Raw genomic sequence first — 18,395 nt, 5'->3', positions numbered from 1 at the left:
AATTATAAAAAATTACTGTATTATCATAAAATATGTGTTATAGTAGGTACAGCTAAATAAGTATAGTTCCTAACTATAATATTATCAAGTCCATTTTACATAAATGGAAACTGTATTAATTAATCGTTATACCATTTGCTATGTTTTTTAAAGATTATAAGAAAAATACAAGGTGTAGTAAAACAAGGTTTGTATGTGTCTCTTATATTATATAGAGTTCACTGTAAAAATAGCAGTGCTGAAGGATCAATTTTTTTTAAAACATGGACAAGCGCCCCATCGACATGAATTTTTCCATACAAAAGTTATTAAAAGTTACTCTTTTGGAGCTGCTGCTTTTACAGTGAACTCTCTATAGGGGACCCATACCCTAATGTATTAGGATTGTATAAAATATACAGGGTGTAACGAAACTTATTCGCGTTAACTAAAAATTTAATCATTGTCACGATATATTAAAATGCAAATTAACTTTATTTGTATTAGGCATATTATTATAATATTATTGAAAAAGAACAAAACAAAAATGAGATAGGGATATGTTTATTAGACAAATTCATACATCAGGCGCGCCGCACGGACACCACGGATAACTTAACATAATAATATTGTAAACTAACACACTATCTTTGGAAGAAACTAAATATCGGGCTATGTCGATTTTGTTCTGAAACGTGAAACTTCCAATTACTAAAATATATTTCTATAACAATTTGTTGCATGTGAAGGCGATTGCTTCGTCAATTTTCCGCCATTTTATAGCGATATTTAATTTCAGAACCTATTTCTGCCATATTTTTTGTCTGAAAGATTTGATAACAGTAGGATAAACCTTTGCGATTTTCTCAATTTAAGTACAATGCTATTTTATGTTTAATATAGACTGCACCAAGACTGGATTTTTGAATGAATTATTGATTTGTAATGTATTTGTGAATTTTGTAATAATTATTTAAACAAATGTTTGAGATCATTAATATAAAAATTACGTTTAAATAATTGGTCATGAACTCATGACATGATTTTTATGAATTGAAAAAAATCAATATAATTTGGAAAAGGCGCCAAAAGCAACAAAATGGCGGGAATTTTAAAATAAGAATCGCAAACGCCTCGACACACCTCTGTACAACACGTTAACATTGGTACCGTAATACAATGGACCAAAATAAAATAGTAATTTCCAACAATACAATATATATGTTCAACTTACGATTCAACCATGAGCATTGCCAAATATAAACGGGGCTGTTGTGCATATTTACATGTGCAAGGGTTCAATACAACAGGCACTAAAATAATCATTTGGATACTTTGACCAAAGTAGTGATTGATATGAAAAAAAAAAACTTTATTCTCTTTAATCAGAATTATAGAAAAAATTTCTATCTGAAATAAAATACGTAATAATAAAAAAAGAAAGAGCTTATTAGCTAATCTGGGATACCTAGTTAATCATACATTGAATATTGTAAGTATCTCTTGTTCGTCATATTTGTCAGAGAAGGCATGGTATTTCGACAACATAAGAATGACCCAGATGCTGGTAAGTGGTAGGCCTAACAGTTTTAAATTACGACAATCAATTTATGTTATAGAACAGTCAATTTATGAGTGTAAAAAATATCAGAATCTATCTAAATTGGTCAGGTTCCTTTTAACTACAACTTATAACATAAAGGAAGTTTCCTACAAGTTATTACAACTCAACATAATATAACTAAGGAGTATCACACCTTTATATTTTACATGTATACTTAAAAAGGGTCAAAAAGAAATGTGTCGTAACTCCTATGTAATTGGTTGTTATACAGTGCTGATTAGAATATAACATTAATTCAATGGAAAAATATGTTTTATTTATCCTTAATTATATTTTCTATACATTTGCGGGTCCACATTTAGGTTTATACAATATGCAAGTTCCGTTGTATGTCTGTCTATGGAGTATATTATACATTAGAACTAGCTCCTAACAGGAGAAGCACACTTTCCCCAGTGAATATATTTACAATCGATCATACATATTACACTCAGCAGTGTTGATATTAGTCTATTTTTATGCAAATGATATAAAGTTAGTGATTTCGTTATCAAATAAATTATAAATGCACGTTCTGACCTGACTAGAGAATTTTGAAGTAATGATCACAACATTAAACCCCCAGACAAGAAGGGGCGTTATTTTGTCACATGTAATATATTATCAAGTATTTTTCAACAGTTAGTAAAAGCAGTTGTAGCTAAATTTTAAATTGAATTTTTAAGTTATTCTTCACTAATATGATTAACCTGTCGATTGTGGAAAAACGAGATACAATAGAATTTCTATTGCGTTGGGCTTGATGAATATAATTAGAATATGTATATTAATCTGTATTATATACTTTGTTTTTAAATGTTAATGCAATAAATAAAAAATAGTTTAAATTTGACTTTTGTTTATTGTTGAATATGTACTGTAGATTTTGATAGCTTACAAAAGTGTAACTAACATAGGCAATACAAATAAAATATATGACTTCAGCTCAGTCACATATAAATCAGAACAGTCCAACAGTCAGTATGTAATAAATAGCTTGAATGAACCTCCATATCATTTGCACAAAGCAACTTAATTTAACAGTAATTATGTTATCAATTTTGTCACCATTTTCACAGCGCAAATCCGTACCTAACCTAATATTTACACGAGTTAAGGCTTTCTGGTGTTCTCACTTATATATTGCGTCACCTCACTATCCGAGGGGCTAACTAACAGGAAGTCCGAACCGCATCCGATATGTCACATCACTACACTAGGTTCACTGAATATCACTTCACGACACGAGACTCACGGCCTCGCGGGCGGCGGTCGCTATACGACCACGAAGATCAGGCTTCGTTATGGTCGGTCCGACATCACGGCTTGGGAGGGCGCGGTGGAGGCGACGGGCATCATGACCGCCTGACTCGCTACCATCGTCTGCGGTATCACAGTCAACGATTTCGGAATCTTCGGCAGGATCATCGGATTCGTGGTCATGATCGGCAGGTTCGGAGTCAGGACTGTCTCGCTCGTGATGGATACAGCTGGACCGAACTGCGGTATCTTTATTGGAGTCGTGACCAACAGGGACGGCGAGGATATGGCGGGTGACAGAGTTTGGGAAGTCACCGTAGCAGTCTTGGGAGTGATGGGGGCTATTGTGATATTCTTGAGACCAACATTCTTGAGTATTGTAGCGGCGTTTGAGGTCATTTGTAATTCTGTTTCTTTCTTTTCTGCTTCTGGAGTGATGTTCTGAACTAGTGTTCCCCCGTTACCCAACATAGGTGAGGACAGAATTTCGGTGACGACTGTGTTGTCGTCGGTAGACTTCCTCGTTTTAGCCTCTTTGTCCTCGAATCTCTTTTTCCGCCTCTCTTTCCTGATAAGCGCCATTTTGTTGTAATCCTCAAATGTGATATGATATCGGATGCCTGATGATAAAACTTGAACTAAGCTCGGTAAACTGTGGCCATCGACTGATGTCTTCAGAGGTTCTCGAGCTATTCTCGCCAAGTTTTCCTGAAAAGTACAATTTTTAAATTAATATTTTGGCATAATATAGAAAGTTTTATTGAAGTAATATATGACTTAAGTTAGGAAAATTGTATGATAATCGGAAGAAAAAAATATGAATAACTTACAGGTGTAATGGGCATAAGTGTAGGTCTCCAGCCTTTGCTTTCATTCTTCTTCGGTGTCTCCTTTTTGTCTTTCTTGTCTTTGTTGTCGGGTTTTGGTGGGCCATTCTTTTTATCTTTTCCCAGATCTAATTTCAAACCGGGCATCTCTTTCTTTTCTTTGGGCGGGTCATATTTGAGTGCAGGGATCTCTTTCTTTTCTTTCGGTTGGTTCGCCGGAAGAGGTGCGGCGGCGATGACAGTCGGATCAGATGCGGACACATCTTTTACCAGCTGCTGTATATTCTGTAGGACATTATTTATGGACTTCCTCCCAGCAGCACTAGGTGTGTTAATCGCGATTAGTTCTGGAGGTAGTGGTTTGGCTTTCTTGTCAGTCTTATTTTTGGGTTTCGGCAGATTTGGTGGGGGCATGAACTTCTTAGGATCTTTGTCTTCGGGAGTTTGATTCGATTTGAGCAAACTCTTTCCATTCATTGACGGTTTCTTTCTGAACTCTATTAAGCTCACGGAGTCCCTTTTAGGTGGTTCCTGAGGTACGTTATCGTAGGCCTTTAGTCTATTTTGCACAGAGGAACTGTAGTTAGCCGCGTGAGGCGTCGCGTTGTGAGATAAGACGAGATCACCGCTCCTAAAATACTTCTCCAATAGAATTAAATGCCTAAGGAAACTGGACTGGTTTCCGTATGGTCTTTGCAGCTCAGTCCACAATCGTTTCGTTTCATTATCATACTGTATCACACTATTACATTTCTCCCAACCCTCGGGAGTAACTCCTTTTACGTTATTGAAATCTATATTACACTGAAGACTCATCTCCTCTTCTCCCGGGAATAATTCTCTGACTGATATAGAAGGATTCGTTTCTAATCTTTTAACTGGATTAGAATACTTGCCGTCACCAGATTTCTTCGGATTTTCGACGGTCGCTTTCTTTGATAGTTCTGTCAGATTTTTCTTAACTTGTGTAAAGCTTTCCGACATCTGCCATTTGTTTTTAAGCGTATTTATATCTGCCGGCTTCTTATTCGGTATGGTCTCTATCGTGCATTCCTCGTTCAGTGGTACATTACGCATTATTGGCATCTCCTTTACTTTTTCTGCTTCGTCTTTCCTGGAAGCTTTGTCTTTTTGCAGAATTATTTGGCCAAGTTTCTGTATCCTCTTTGCATTCTTTTCATTTATCCTGTGCTGTTGTCCGGACTTCTGTATGCCCGTCGTTTGCACTTTCAACATGTTCTTCTGTTTCTGCGTCAGGTTGCCCATCTGCTGGAATTGTGCTGGGTTGTTCTGTTTCTGTAGTAGATATCTTAGTTCAGTCTGTTTGTCGAGTGGCAGCGTCGGTGCGTCGGGGTCAGAAAGCATGTCTGTTTCGGAGCTATCACTCTGGGAGTTATTTTCTAACGACATCGCTCCCGGGACAGGTATTTTATTGGACGATATCAGGCTTTCTATGTCCTCTTCTATTGGTTGATTAGGTTCTTTGGTATTGTCTGTAGTTTCGTTAGTTTCGTCGAGTGCGTTATTAGTGGTTGCTCCTTCTGTATTATTTTCTGTATTAGTGTCGTTAACATTATTAGTATCACTGCCAGCATCTTCTTTCTTATCTTTCTCCGATTCACTATGACTCTTGGTAGAGGACTCGGAGTTGTTATCAGTAGATTTCCTCTGTTTGGACTTATTTCGTGCCTTCTTCTTCTGTTTGTTGGCTCCGCTGTTGCAGTCCTTGAGGATGTTAGCATCATCTGTCAATTGCTCCAGTTCTGGGGGTAGTTCCACATTGTATATTTGTAGAAGTCTGTAACAAATAACAGTTATTATTAGTAATATTAACCAATAATCCAATAGTAATTAAGTCAGTTATAGCTTGTCCAATTAAATGATGCGCCTATTTTTATCAACTAGTAAAGTGATGCATAATTTCACGTGAGACAAGTTCTACTTGTTTTGAAGTTTTTTGTCGATTGTTCAAACAAGAGGTTTTAATTACCAATAGTCGGTAGATTAATAGTAAGCGTTTGCCAACACTTCTTACTTGCAACACCTATAGAATATATTATACATATACAACACCTATAGATTATAGTAATCTACATAGTGTCCACTTACTTTCTTCTGTAGGCTCTCGTGTGTTTGTCCTGCGTGGGTCGCTGTATCAGCGAGCAGAAGCACCTACACCATTTACACAGGAGAGCCTTCTCTGGCAACTCCGCTGGTATTTGAGCCTCTTGTAGTAGACCATTCAGGTCGCTGGGGTTCTGGAATGTTGACCATGAAATGAAGATTAATGAGTGGAGTATCTGTATTGGATTGAAAATAATGAAATAATGACGGTGTTTTATTAATTTTTTTATTTTTATTCGACCCCCGAACATTATCAGGGCTGTTTATTTTCTATTTGTCTATAAATACAATTTTTAAAATAAGCCTTACGTGTAACAATAGGCTACTTGACCTATATTCAATTTCATTGAACAAATGCATATTTCTAGTTCTACAGTTATACTATAAATATATAGCTAATTCTAATATATATATACAGGGTGTAACAAAAATAAGTGATAATACTTTAGGGTGTGTACGTGTTCTTTGTAGAGAGTTCACTGTGAAAGTAGCAGCGCTGAAAGACCAAAATTTTTTCACTTTTGTATGGGGAAACTCGTGGTGTTGGGGCTTTTGCCCATACAAAAGTGAAAAAAAAATGGTCTTTCAGTGCTGCTACTTTCACAGTGAACTCTCTACAAGGAAAACGTACACACCCTAAAGTATTATCACCTATTTTTGTTACACACTGTGTAATAGGCCTAGGAAACCATATTTCACCCTATCATCAAATAAAAGCTTATGATTGATAAAAAAAGTCTTTGATAAATAAATAAAGTAAAAAATATGATTTTATCTTTTTTAATTTGTACAGACGAAAACGCTTTTGCGGTACTTTCGATTTCGATGTGACGTCATCACACTCGTAATTTAAGATCTTTTATAATTATCGCGCCCGTTATATGTAAGTTTATTTGTACATAAATAATAAGAATAAGCCTAGAAAGATTTGTAGAATATATTTTCTTGAAAAATTCAAATATAAAACATCAGTTGTATATAATATACTAGATGACGCCCGCAACTCCGTTGCACCAAAACTCGTTTATCGCGCGGGAACCGTACATTTTCCCGGGATAAAAAATGTCCTATGTCCTTTCCCGGGACTCAAAGTATCTACATGCCAAATTTCAGCAAAATCGGTTCAGCGGTTGGGGCGTGAAGAGGTAACAGACAGACAGACAGACAGACGGACAGACAGACAGACACACTTTCGCATTTAGTATGGAAGTATGGATTATCTCCATTTATTGTAGTTGGGAAATGAAATAGCCAAAACCTTTTTCTCGAAAAGTTTTCAACATTACAAATGATTTCTAAATTCTTTTCAAATTTTTTGACACTGTTAGATTAGTACGTTTAGCACATAGAATTTTATTAAATAAAGAAATTATAAAATACAAAAAAATATAATATGACGTCACACTATGGCGGACAGTGTTTTCGGCGCCATTTAAAAGACATATTTTTCAATCAACATTTTTATGAGTTTCTACTGTTTAAAATATTAAAATATTAGTTGTTTTGGTGAAAATGAACCAATTAAGAAGCGATTTGCATGAAGAAAAAAGTAGGTCAAGTAGCCTATTATCAATAATGACGGTTTGAGGTTTTCAACCTGCATGGTGGTGAGGGGCCTTGCACGGATTTGCCAACATTATTGCTTTTGTGGTGGTGGTGTTTGCAAGTTCTTGCATGCGAGTGTACGCATAGGCAGTGTGGGAGGAGGGAGGTGCTGTACGCATGCCTATGCGTACACTCACTCATTTACTTAAAGGTGAAAGTTGTTTTCGCGGAATATTGCTAAAAATAATAACAAACTAAATTAATCTATGGATTTCCGCAAAGTAACGCCTGATTCCATTAACTAATAATGACGGTGTTACGTTTCGCCGAGTGTGTTAAATAATATAGAATTAGAAAAAGGAATTGTCTCGTACCTGCTGCGGCGCCTGCAAGTTGTGATGTTTGGTGAGTCGGCGTCTACACAGCGCGCACGCTCGGAGCGGCGCGAGCGCTCGGTAGTGGTCGCCGCAGAGCGGGATAGTGTGCAGCCCGGGGTAATCGCCTTCGAGCTTCAGCTGGAATGTTACATTAAATGTTATGATTGACATGTAAAGGTGAAACAAACACGCAACGAGTACGTACGCACGTAAGCGCGTACGGCGTTGCATCCGTGTGCGTGCGACGCACATATGTGCCATGCCATACATGTTTTATAAAATGAGAACTATAATTTATAATGAGTGCATACGCATTTGCCGATTCAGTGGGGATGACACGGCAGCCGTGTCATATTTTTTTTTACGTGTGGCGTATGACACGGGAGCCGTGTCATTTAGAAAACGATTGTATCTTCCTCAAATTACACGTTAGAAGGTTCTACTCTGAACAAAACCATCTTAATTTTCCACGTAAAACAAGCCTATAGGATTCGTTTTTGAATATTCTGTGAATTGAAAAAGTAAGCGCTGTCATTTTTCTAACTTTAAAACCTACAAAAGGTTTGTAACATCTATGGCGAGACATATAATACAACTTCTATGGCGTATGACACGACTAACGTGTCACGAGAAAATTGTATGCCGCCACTACTAAAAGTTTTCAAAAATGTGCACTGCAATGAATCGGTTCAAGGGCAGTGCTACGCATAAATAAGCGATTACTGCAGTCAAAGTATTAGCTATAATGGCATCAATTAAAATGTCAATAATTATTGTAATGCAGTGTTTATAAAATGTTTTTTAAATTGAATAATACCGACATCTGGCTTTGTATAATATGCACAATATTCATTTGGACAAAATTGTTATGCGATATTTTGCTTGCATTTAAATGATTCAGAATGGAGCATACACGCATAATAAACAAAATACGTACAATACTATTAACGCTGGACCGCATCTTGATGAGCCACTTGCGTCGTATGGAGTGGTCTGCGGGCGCTCCGCAGCCGGTCGTGTGGCAGGCGGCGCGGCGCCCGCGAGACTCCTCGCTTTCTGGACTGTCCGGTTTCGGAGGCCTGGAGAGAGAGGGAAGTTGTAGAGATTTCATCACAATTTCAAGGCAAAAGAGTCGTTAAATGTTACTAAGCATGATAATACAGTTGTACACACTCGACGCGTCGGGCCCGACCAAAAGTGCATTCCCACAAGAGATGTATTGCGAGGAATGAGTTTTTGAGAATCTCTAGATCTAGAGTCCTCTGTCTCCAGCAGGGCTAGCATAACAAATTAACAACAGTAGACATGGGAAAGAATCGACATACTGACAGATTTTATCGACAATGGGGATTGTCCATTTTTTTTTTTTAATTTTGCTCATTACAAAAACATTTCAAGGATCAGGAAGGTCGGAAGGTCAGTGATCGTTTTTCTGTATATAAACAAAAAAATACCCATTAATTAATACCCATTTTTGAACAAATATGTTTAACCTTTGTTTGAACTTCAATGGCGTTAAATTAGCAATAAATTCGACCAACATTACGTTTCGAACTTTTCGCTTCTCGTATCAGCTTTCACATAATGAGAACTTGCATTTGACGAACCAGCCATTATAAATAAGATTAAAAGGAAATTTAAAACATACTGCATAGGTCAATTACTGGCTGTCGATGATGACGTCAGAGCGAAACTTTAAAAATGTATTGAGAAAAAACTAGCCAATGAATTTCAAAATTATTTAATTTATATTCTTAAAATACCCTATTTTAACGAAAAAAATAAAATAAAAAGTACATGTGATTTTTTTTGGACAATGCCCATTGTTTCTGCCACTTTGTCTTGTCTAACTGTCACTTTGTCTATTCTTCCGTAGAAAGAAACCGTTTCTATGGTGACATGCTACGTCTGCTGGACTAGCTGCATTTTCGTGACATCACTAAACTTAAGAGATTCTATTGGAGCTTAATAAGAAAATATTCCTCTTAACACGTCTCTAGTGAAAACGGAGGCAGTTGGCGCGCCGGTCCACGTGCCGGTAGCACGCGTCGCACAGCCAGCTGTCTATAGACTGTGGCACTATATTGACACTCACGGTGCGGCGTGTGTGGCAGGCGCGGCGCTGCCGGGCTCGGCGGGCGCGGGTTTACGGTAGGAGGGGCAGTTGGCGCGCCGGTCCACGTGCCGGTAGCACGCGTCGTACAGCCAGCTGTCTATAGACTGTGGCACTATATTGACACTCACGGTGCGGCGTGTGTGGCAGGCGCGGCGCTGCCGGGCTCGGCGGGCGCGGGTTTACGGTAGGAGGGGCAGTTGGCGCGCCGGTCCACGTGCCGGTAGCACGCGTCGTACAGCCAGCTGTCTATAGACTGTGGCACTATATTGACACTCACGGTGCGGCGTGTGTGGCGGGCGCGGCGCTGCCGGGCTCGGTGGGCGCGGGTTTGCCGAGCGGCCGCTTGCGGTAGGAGGGGCAGTTGGCGCGCCGGTCCACGTGCCGGTAGCACGCGTCGTACAGCCAGCTGTCTATAGACTGTGGCACTATATTGATAGTCACGGTGCGGCGTGTGTGGCGGGCGCGGCGCTGCCGGGCTCGGTGGGCGCGGGTTTGCCGAGCGGCCGCTTGCGGTAGGAGGGGCAGTTGGCGCGCCGGTCCACGTGCCGGTAGCACGCGTCGCACAGCCAGCTGTCTATAGACTGTGGCACTATATTGATACTCACGGTGCGGCGTGTGTGGCGGGCGCGGCGCTGCCGGGCTCGGTGGGCGCGGGTTTGCCGAGCGGCCGCTTGCGGTAGGAGGGGCAGTTGGCGCGCCGGTCCACGTGCCGGTAGCACGCGTCGCACAGCCAGCTGTCTATAGACTGTGGCACTATATTGACACTCACGGTGCGGGATGTGTGGCGGGCGCGGCGCTGCCGGGCTCGGTGGGCGCGGGTTTGCCGAGCGGCCGCTTGCGGTAGGAGGGGCAGTTGGCGCGCCGGTCCACGTGCCGGTAGCACGCGTCGCACAGCCAGCTGTCTATAGACTGTGGCACTATATTGACACTCACGGTGCGGGATGTGTGGCGGGCGCGGCGCTGCCGGGCTCGGTGGGCGCGGGTTTGCCGAGCGGCCGCTTGCGGTAGGAGGGGCAGTTGGCGCGCCGGTCCACGTGCCGGTAGCACGCGTCGCACAGGCAGCTGTCTATGGTCAGCTTCTCCTCGTCTGAAAATAATAAGATGTGTTATAGTAGCCGATATTATAAGCTTAAATATACTGTTATTCCCTGGATAATATCGACTTAGGGCCTTAAACGTGACCGCGCCAGTTAGGGGCCATCCATAAAGTACATCAGACGATTTTCATTATTTATAGACTCCTCCCCCCTGTGACAAGCACAGGTGGTCACATTCGTGAGACCCGCCCCCCTTCCCCAGCGTGACAGCGTGAAAATTAAAACCATCTTATACATATATTTTTAAAATTCGCGATTTCATAGACCTACATTAAGGTGTGTCATGCTTTATGGACTACCTCTTAGCTAGCGAAGTCTCTTTTTTCGTTAAAACAGTTTCGATTTGATTCATTTAATGTTCATAAAAAGTATTAACAACAACCTTAAATTAAATGCCACATGCTAGTTATTTAATGTGCTGACAAGGTCAAAAACTTACTGTCCAAAACCTTCCTCTGCCTCTCTCCGCTCTTCATCTGTGCTATGTGACATGGTGTGTCGAACAGACCAAACTTGCCACCACAGTAGAAACACTGGTCCATGCACAGCCGCCCAGGGTGGATGCTGAAGGACGACGCCTTCTCCGGAATAACCAGATTCAGAGTTTCCGGTTCCGGTTCGGGAGCAGCTTCGACGTCTGTAAAAGTGACAATCTGAAGGCACATTCAAGTTCCTGTATTTGTTTGATAAGATGGTATTTGTTTGATAAGATGTGCCATTTTTTTTAATGAATTATTGTGCACTAGAAACATTTACAAAATAATAATTTACTCAGTAAGACGACACTGAGGATCTGCTTATTTCTAATAAGAAATCTCTTCCAGCAGCAGTATTTTTTTAGTATTAGGCATTAACACTTATGAAGGTTTTGGGTTAAGCCCTGACTTCATCTCTTTCGTTCTTCATGTTTATGAAAGAGATAATATGTTAATCCGGGGTTAACTTCAGCTCCAATCAATTCAAGTGGACCTTAGAAGGTCAAAATGCATGGAAAACTAATAAGTGAAAGATTTTGATATAGATATCGAACTTTTGAAAATAATTTTTATTGTAGAGTGTAGGAAAAGTGTCATTTGTAATGTTAAAACAATATTTTATTAATTTATCAACATTTTATGTTTTATTTACAATTAAACTGAAATTTCTTGGCGTTAAATGTATGTAAAGCTTTTCGAAAGTTATTCTGTACAGTATTAAGTATACATGCAATGTCTTCAGTAAGGACTGAAAGATTACAAAAAAATATCATGAATTACCACCACCGTAAATTAAGAGGATATATTATATTTAAAAGTAAAACTTACAAACATACGTTTTGACCCAAAAAACCAAATCGAATGAATAAAACAATGTTTAGGTGTGGACTGTGGCAGTATAAATAAGAATTAGGAAAATTTATGGCAATTTTCAAGCTATTATTTTATATTGATTTATTTTAGCTGTCATTCCTCGACCTTACAGTTAATTTAGTTCTTACAATTAATATCTTAGTGTGTGAATATGAACAAAATTAAACGAATCAGAGGCATGCAAATGAATCTCTGACAAAAGTTTTATTTTGTTGTAGAAATGAGCAAAAACCTGTTGGTTAAATAACTGAAATATTAGACTCCTTCCATACCTATTTACTTTTGAATGGGTAAACTCATGGCACTGCCGCGCTGATTTGAATCACAAAAAATTGCTTCTTCAGCGCTGCTACTTTCACAGTGAGCAGTATAATATGAGACACATACCCACCTTCAAGTATTATCACTATGTTTTGTTACATCCTGTATAATAATTGAGCTATAGGAGGCCTATAGCTCAATAGTCATAACTAATAATTCAAAAGGTAGGTCGAAAAATGACCTACAAATTTTTGAAATTTTGTTTTGTAAGTATAGGTACATTTTTGTCGAGTAGACCATAAAGCACTGATTGGTTATCTGTTTCGGTGTTTGCTCATTTTTGTGTTATCATAAACATAGAGAATAAACCAAGCTTTCCTTTTTTTGGGGACATAGCGTAGCTATTTCGCGACCAATGGATCTTTACCTTTTTTTATAAAACAAGGGGACAAACGAGCAAACGGGTCACATGATGGAAAGCGACTACCGTTGCCCATGGACACTCGCAACATCAGAAGAGCTGCAGGTGCATTGCCGGCCTTTAAAGCTGAGGCTATATTGCTAAAGTGGGAATATACGTGGTGGCCACAAAGGAAGATCTTCCGACCGAGCGAGGTGTTATGTTCGGTCAGGCCGGAGCCCACGTGATACATTTCAGCTGTCGTATATATACCGACGCACTTAGAAAGCTTCAATAGCGCGATGCAGGAATGTTAAGCGAATTGTGGGTACCGCCACACTAATAAAGCATGGAGCCTCATAATCTTTTATTTGTTAATTAATAGTTAAGTGAATTTTGAGCTTTCAGAAAAAATATCTGAATCTGGAAATCGACTAACGAAAAGACTTAACTTTTCAGCTAGCCGATTTCGATCTATAAAATGCGGACTTCAAAACGCCAGGGAAAATATGGGGGCGTTGAAAATAATAGAGCGAGATTTGGGTTCGGTTTTCAGATATAGAAACTATTTTTAGTCTGAAAACCTGGTCTAAGTCCTAGGACCTAGACTAAGGACATGACAAAGCTTGGTCTCATCTCTACATCTGGTGTTACGATGTGAGTGCAATATCCACACACCATGGTTGTTAAGCCGATTACTGTAATGAGACTTTCTGTGCCCACCCTCAGTTGAAGTGCCCGGACCACCCTGAAAAAAAATACCTAGTGTAAAAAAACATCGAAAAAAATAAGACGAATTTTAAAAACCACAAGTTTTTAAAAAGGTTAAGTAATGTAAATGTTTTAATTAAAGAACACGCGAAACGCGAATATTCTAATAAGTATATCATTTTCAATGTTTGAATTCAAGTTTTATATTCAAAATTAAAACTTATAAAAGCTTAAAGTTAGTAAACTTTTTTTAACGTTTGAAAGAGTAATGGTATGAAAGGTAAGTAACATTTTTAAAGTTCAAAATTATTATAGCAGTATTCATAAACAATAGTAATCCATTGACTAAAGAAGCCAATGACTGCATGAAATATATCTATTCTAAATTCAAAATTAAACTCGGTGACGCCGCAAATCCGTTACGCCAATATTTGTTTATCGTGCGAGAATCGTAATTTTTTCCGAGATAAAAAGTATCTCGTAAGATACTTTGAGTCCTTACTCAATATTAAAGTATCTCCATACCAAACAGCAACATCGTGTCTGCGGTTTGTACATGAAGAGGTTACAGACAGTCAGACACACTTTCGTATTTATAGTATCAGTATGGATAGCAGAAAAATACGTACCTCTCTCCTCTCGATAGTGTAATAGGCGTCTTCTACCCCAGCCTGCGCGCCAACCTCTTGCGGCGGCTTGCCTCTATGCTTGCTCTTCTGGAAGGTCAACTTTAGGGAACTCGTGTATTTCTTCTTATCTTTGTCCCCTGAACCTCTGTTAAGCTTAATGACCGTCTTCAGAGTCCCCGTGTAGTCGGATTTGCCAGATTTCCCCTTTAGAATGTTGGGATAGTTGTTCCCGTATAGCCTCTTCTTCTCCTTCTGTCTATCGATGCGCTCCTCGTTGGCAGCTTTATGCGTAACTAGTCCTAACGTTCGCAAAATATTCTCTTTCCTCTTTTGACTTTCGGGAGTTTCTTGCAAAAGGTTGCTAGGACCTGGAGATTCTTCTTCTAAAGAATTGCGCGCTGATTTGCTCTTTACGGGTTTTCCCGGTGTTTTTTCTGTAGGCTTAATTTCTGGTTTCGCTTCCTTCTCTTTTATGCCTTCCACATCAGTTGCATCTTTTTTGTCTCTCGAATCGGTCTTGGTTTCGTCCTTAGGAGGAGTCACGTCTAGTTTATTTTCTACTGGCTTTGGCGTTTCATCTACTATTTCCATCTTTTCTTCTACTTTATCTGCTACTTTAGTATCATCTTTTATTTCTACTGGTTCCTTAATTTCGGCATCTTTCTGAATTTCTTTATTCGGCAGTGCTTGCTCTTTAATTTCTTCCTTTGTTTCGTCACTACTTGTTTCAGGTAGCTGACTTTCAACTTTTGGGGCTTCCAAGGCCAAAGATGTGTCTTCCGACGCGGGTTTGTCAATATCCATCAGTGGTGGCAGTGCTTCTATTTCGACAGGCTGCACCGACTCTGGCGACTTGATCGCTACTGGGGTCGAAGTCACCGGAATCCCCTTAAATATTATCTGATGCGGTGGCGATTTAATCTTCTCGATGGTCGCCATTTTATCAGAATCTAAGCTGGAATCGGACGACTTTCGCGTTAAGGACAAGCTCGATTTTCTTCTGGTCAACTGAACATCGTTGCTCAGTTTATTCTCGATACCTCGAGGTGTGATAGAAATCTGGTTCGTATCGAACATTGCTATTGTTTGGTTTGTATTCGTGGGGTGTAAGGTAGCAAACTGATTCAAGTCCACCTGGGGCGCCGGTGTCGCAGGTTTGTCCATCGTTTTCTTAATTTCAGTTAGTGTCACATCCTTGCCCAAGGATTTCTCAAAAATGCTAATCGCATCTGATTCTTTAGAATGGTTTGAGCTAGTTGATTCTTTTCTAGCACTAACACTATTTCTTTTAATCAATGTAATACTATTCGGCAAATCCACGTCAGTAGACCGTCTCATTTGGTCTCGTTTGACTATGGAAATTGCCGAATTGTTTTCGAAGCAGCTGAGCACATTTTCTTTTTCGATAACTCTTTCAGGAGATTTGACCGTTTGAATGTCCTTAAATGGCTTGATATCGGCGCCAGATTTGTGAATAAGAACGACGTCATTGGTCACCATAACGGATTTGTTCTCGTTAGATTTAGATTCAGACTCTTGTCTTTGTCTCCTTTTGTCAAATTCTTCAAACTCTTTCAACCTGTCCATCAGTTTGTCTATACTTGTGGCGGCGCACGTTATCTCTGTTCTGTTTTCGTAGGACTTCTCGGCCGAGTCTTCTTCGTAATGTAACCTAATATTTTCACAGTCATTTTTCGATGGCGTGCATTCATTGTTAATGGCCAACTTGTCTTTTTCTTTAACGGGAGTCTCGGGCGCCGGGATGCTATTATTATCGCCCAGAGGTTTAGAAAGCCCATAGAACGAGCTAACCGTTCTCGTTTGGGGATGCTCAGGAACAATTGTACTGTTATTTAGATTTTGTTGGTCCTGATTTATGTTTTGGTCTAGGTCATTTATAAGGTCGCTAATTTCTTTTGATAACGAATCTACTGTTTCGGGTTTATCTTCTACCAACTCACTAGGAATGGGTGGAGGTATTCCATTCTTTGCGATAGGAGTCGAGGTCACTCTAGTGGCAGCTGCAGCCTTCTTACCTCTTCTTGCCTTCCTTATATTTTTAGAAACTTCCTTAGAATTAAATGTCTTAGACATGCTCGTCAATATACTACTCCTCTCTTCAAACAGCGCATCATTTTCAGTCTTCAATACATATCTGTCCTCTAGATCAGAGACATTTAAATTTTCTAACTTAAGTCTATTACTATTATTGTTTTCTGAATCTAAGGAAGTAGTTTTTAAGCTCAAATTTTTATTATCCTTTTCTTTTGTGATAGAACTAGTATCTGCTTTGTTTTCTGATAATATGGGATCATCACTAGGAGAAGGCACTTTTCCAATAGAAGAGATCTGTACATTTGTTGCAATATCTATATCTACATCAGTCTTAAGTTTATCTACATTTTTGTTGAGCTCCTTGCTTTCACCATCGTTTGTAGTCTCACTTATACTAGCGTCTGATTCTGTGACATCAGAACACTTAGAGATCTCGCTGCCGTCCCTGGAACACGAGCGACCTCTCTTTAATCTTTTAGTGTCTTCCGGAGTCTCAGGAGCTTCTAGCTTTGTATCCGACAACAATCTTCTTTTCTTCTGCTCTTTGATGACGACTTCATTGAGCAGATTGTTTTTGGCCTTCCTCGGCTTTCCACTTCTCAAATTCTTCCCATCAAACAATGAAGGACTATTGCTCCTCTCGGAGCGCATTGAGTATGGGCTAGTCCGGGGTCCCAGTATGAGATTGTTCGGTGCATCAGCTAAGACCGACTTCATCATTATAATATCTGAGCTAAGCCTTGATCTGCGACCGGTTGTTTTAGGACTTTGAGACCTAGAGTTAGGAGTTGTGTCCTCGGCTGGTTCTGTCTTGATTTCAGAGGCAGGTATCAGTGGGACGGTTTGTTTTTCTGCAACATCAGTTTCAACTTTCGCACTTGCCTTTCTGCCTCGGGTGGTTACTTTCTTAATAGCATTTTTCTTGGCCGGAATTCCCTTCTTGGCTTTCAGAGTTCTGGTTTTTCTAATACCAAGGGGTCGTTTCTTGACTACTGCCTTGGGTTTGGGTGCACTCTTCTTGGTCTCTTTGGAAGGCTTGGGGTCATCTTGGCTAGCCTTGTTCTTGTCTTCCTCTATAAGATCTGAAGCTTTCTTCCGAGCTCGGGTCTTGGGTTCTATTACATCCTCATCTGTAGTCTTTTCTGACTCCTCTTTAGGCTGCTTAGTTTTCATGTTGATGTGTACACAGGCTAATCTGTATTTCCGTCATTAGGTTGTTGATATTCAGTTATTCGGTCAAACTGATCAGACTATCAAACTTAATATTCAATTTGTAACTTGGATTGTTACGTCGTAAGTCTTCTTATCACAATTTAATATTAGTTAATAGTTTTAATTTATAAACTATCTTTAAAATAAATATTTACAGTAAATATTTATAATGTTTTATAAAATAGTTATCAGTATTTGTAAGTTTCTTCTTCAATACACCATCCAGCTACTTCCATTGAATCTGAAAATGAAATAATATTTTGTAAAACATAAAGATACTCTGAATGAACCCACTACACAAATAATTTAGTTTAAATATTTAATAACAATTTAACTCAATCTTGTATTTTCTGATTCAAGTAAAAACACTGTGAATTGCAGTGTATTATCTGCAAATTTAATTAATTTGTTAATTAATGATAAGCATTCATATTTTGTAAAGTAAAAAACCTTATAAATTACACTACATTAGTGTAAAAATAATTTTAAAACTTGCAAAACTCATTTTATATTTTGATACTGAAAAACCCCATAACGTCATATAATTAAGTTGAATATTTAAAAAGTTGATAATAATAAACTAAAAAAGCTTTAAAATTATTGCTTATATTAGGTAACTTGGCCAAAAATTAAGTTTACAGTCATGAATAAACAAAAGCAAGGCGCTGCAATACTCAAGTTCTCGTGCTTAAATAGCCTTATTTACTTAATAAATGTCATATTTACTATCATAAAACTCAAAATCAATGTATAAACAATCAAAATATGAAGTTATATTTACGTTAAAAGTGTCGTATGTGCAGAAAATCCCGGCGGAAAAGTCATGAAAACCCTATGTTTTGATGATACA

The 18,395-nt window shown here is 39.0% G+C and overlaps 1 protein-coding gene across 2 annotated transcripts; it reads right to left on the bottom strand.

The window, feature by feature from the left end:
- Window positions 1–527: 527 nt before the first annotated feature.
- LOC121734764 lies at window positions 528–17,682 on the bottom strand. 2 transcript variants are annotated; one of them, XM_042125373.1, is made up of 9 exons: window positions 14,279–17,682; window positions 13,617–13,686; window positions 11,368–11,565; window positions 10,765–10,918; window positions 8,653–8,794; window positions 7,713–7,853; window positions 5,779–5,927; window positions 3,673–5,467; window positions 528–3,550 (listed from the first exon to the last, which is right to left on the bottom strand). In XM_042125373.1, exons 1-9 carry the CDS (start codon window positions 17,504–17,506, stop codon window positions 2,885–2,887), a joined length of 6,543 nt encoding a protein of 2,180 aa, XP_041981307.1. In that variant the 5' UTR covers window positions 17,507–17,682; the 3' UTR covers window positions 528–2,884. The 2 variants fall into 2 exon arrangements, with proteins under 2 accessions (XP_041981307.1, XP_041981308.1); XM_042125374.1 differs by having other exon boundaries at window positions 13,662–13,686.
- Between the last annotated feature and the right edge of the window lie 713 nt (window positions 17,683–18,395).

Source organism: Aricia agestis, chromosome 16 (assembly GCF_905147365.1).
Source record: "Aricia agestis chromosome 16, ilAriAges1.1, whole genome shotgun sequence".
Taxonomy (NCBI): Eukaryota; Metazoa; Arthropoda; class Insecta; order Lepidoptera; family Lycaenidae; genus Aricia; species Aricia agestis.
This window is presented reverse-complemented; position numbering and strand designations above follow the sequence as displayed.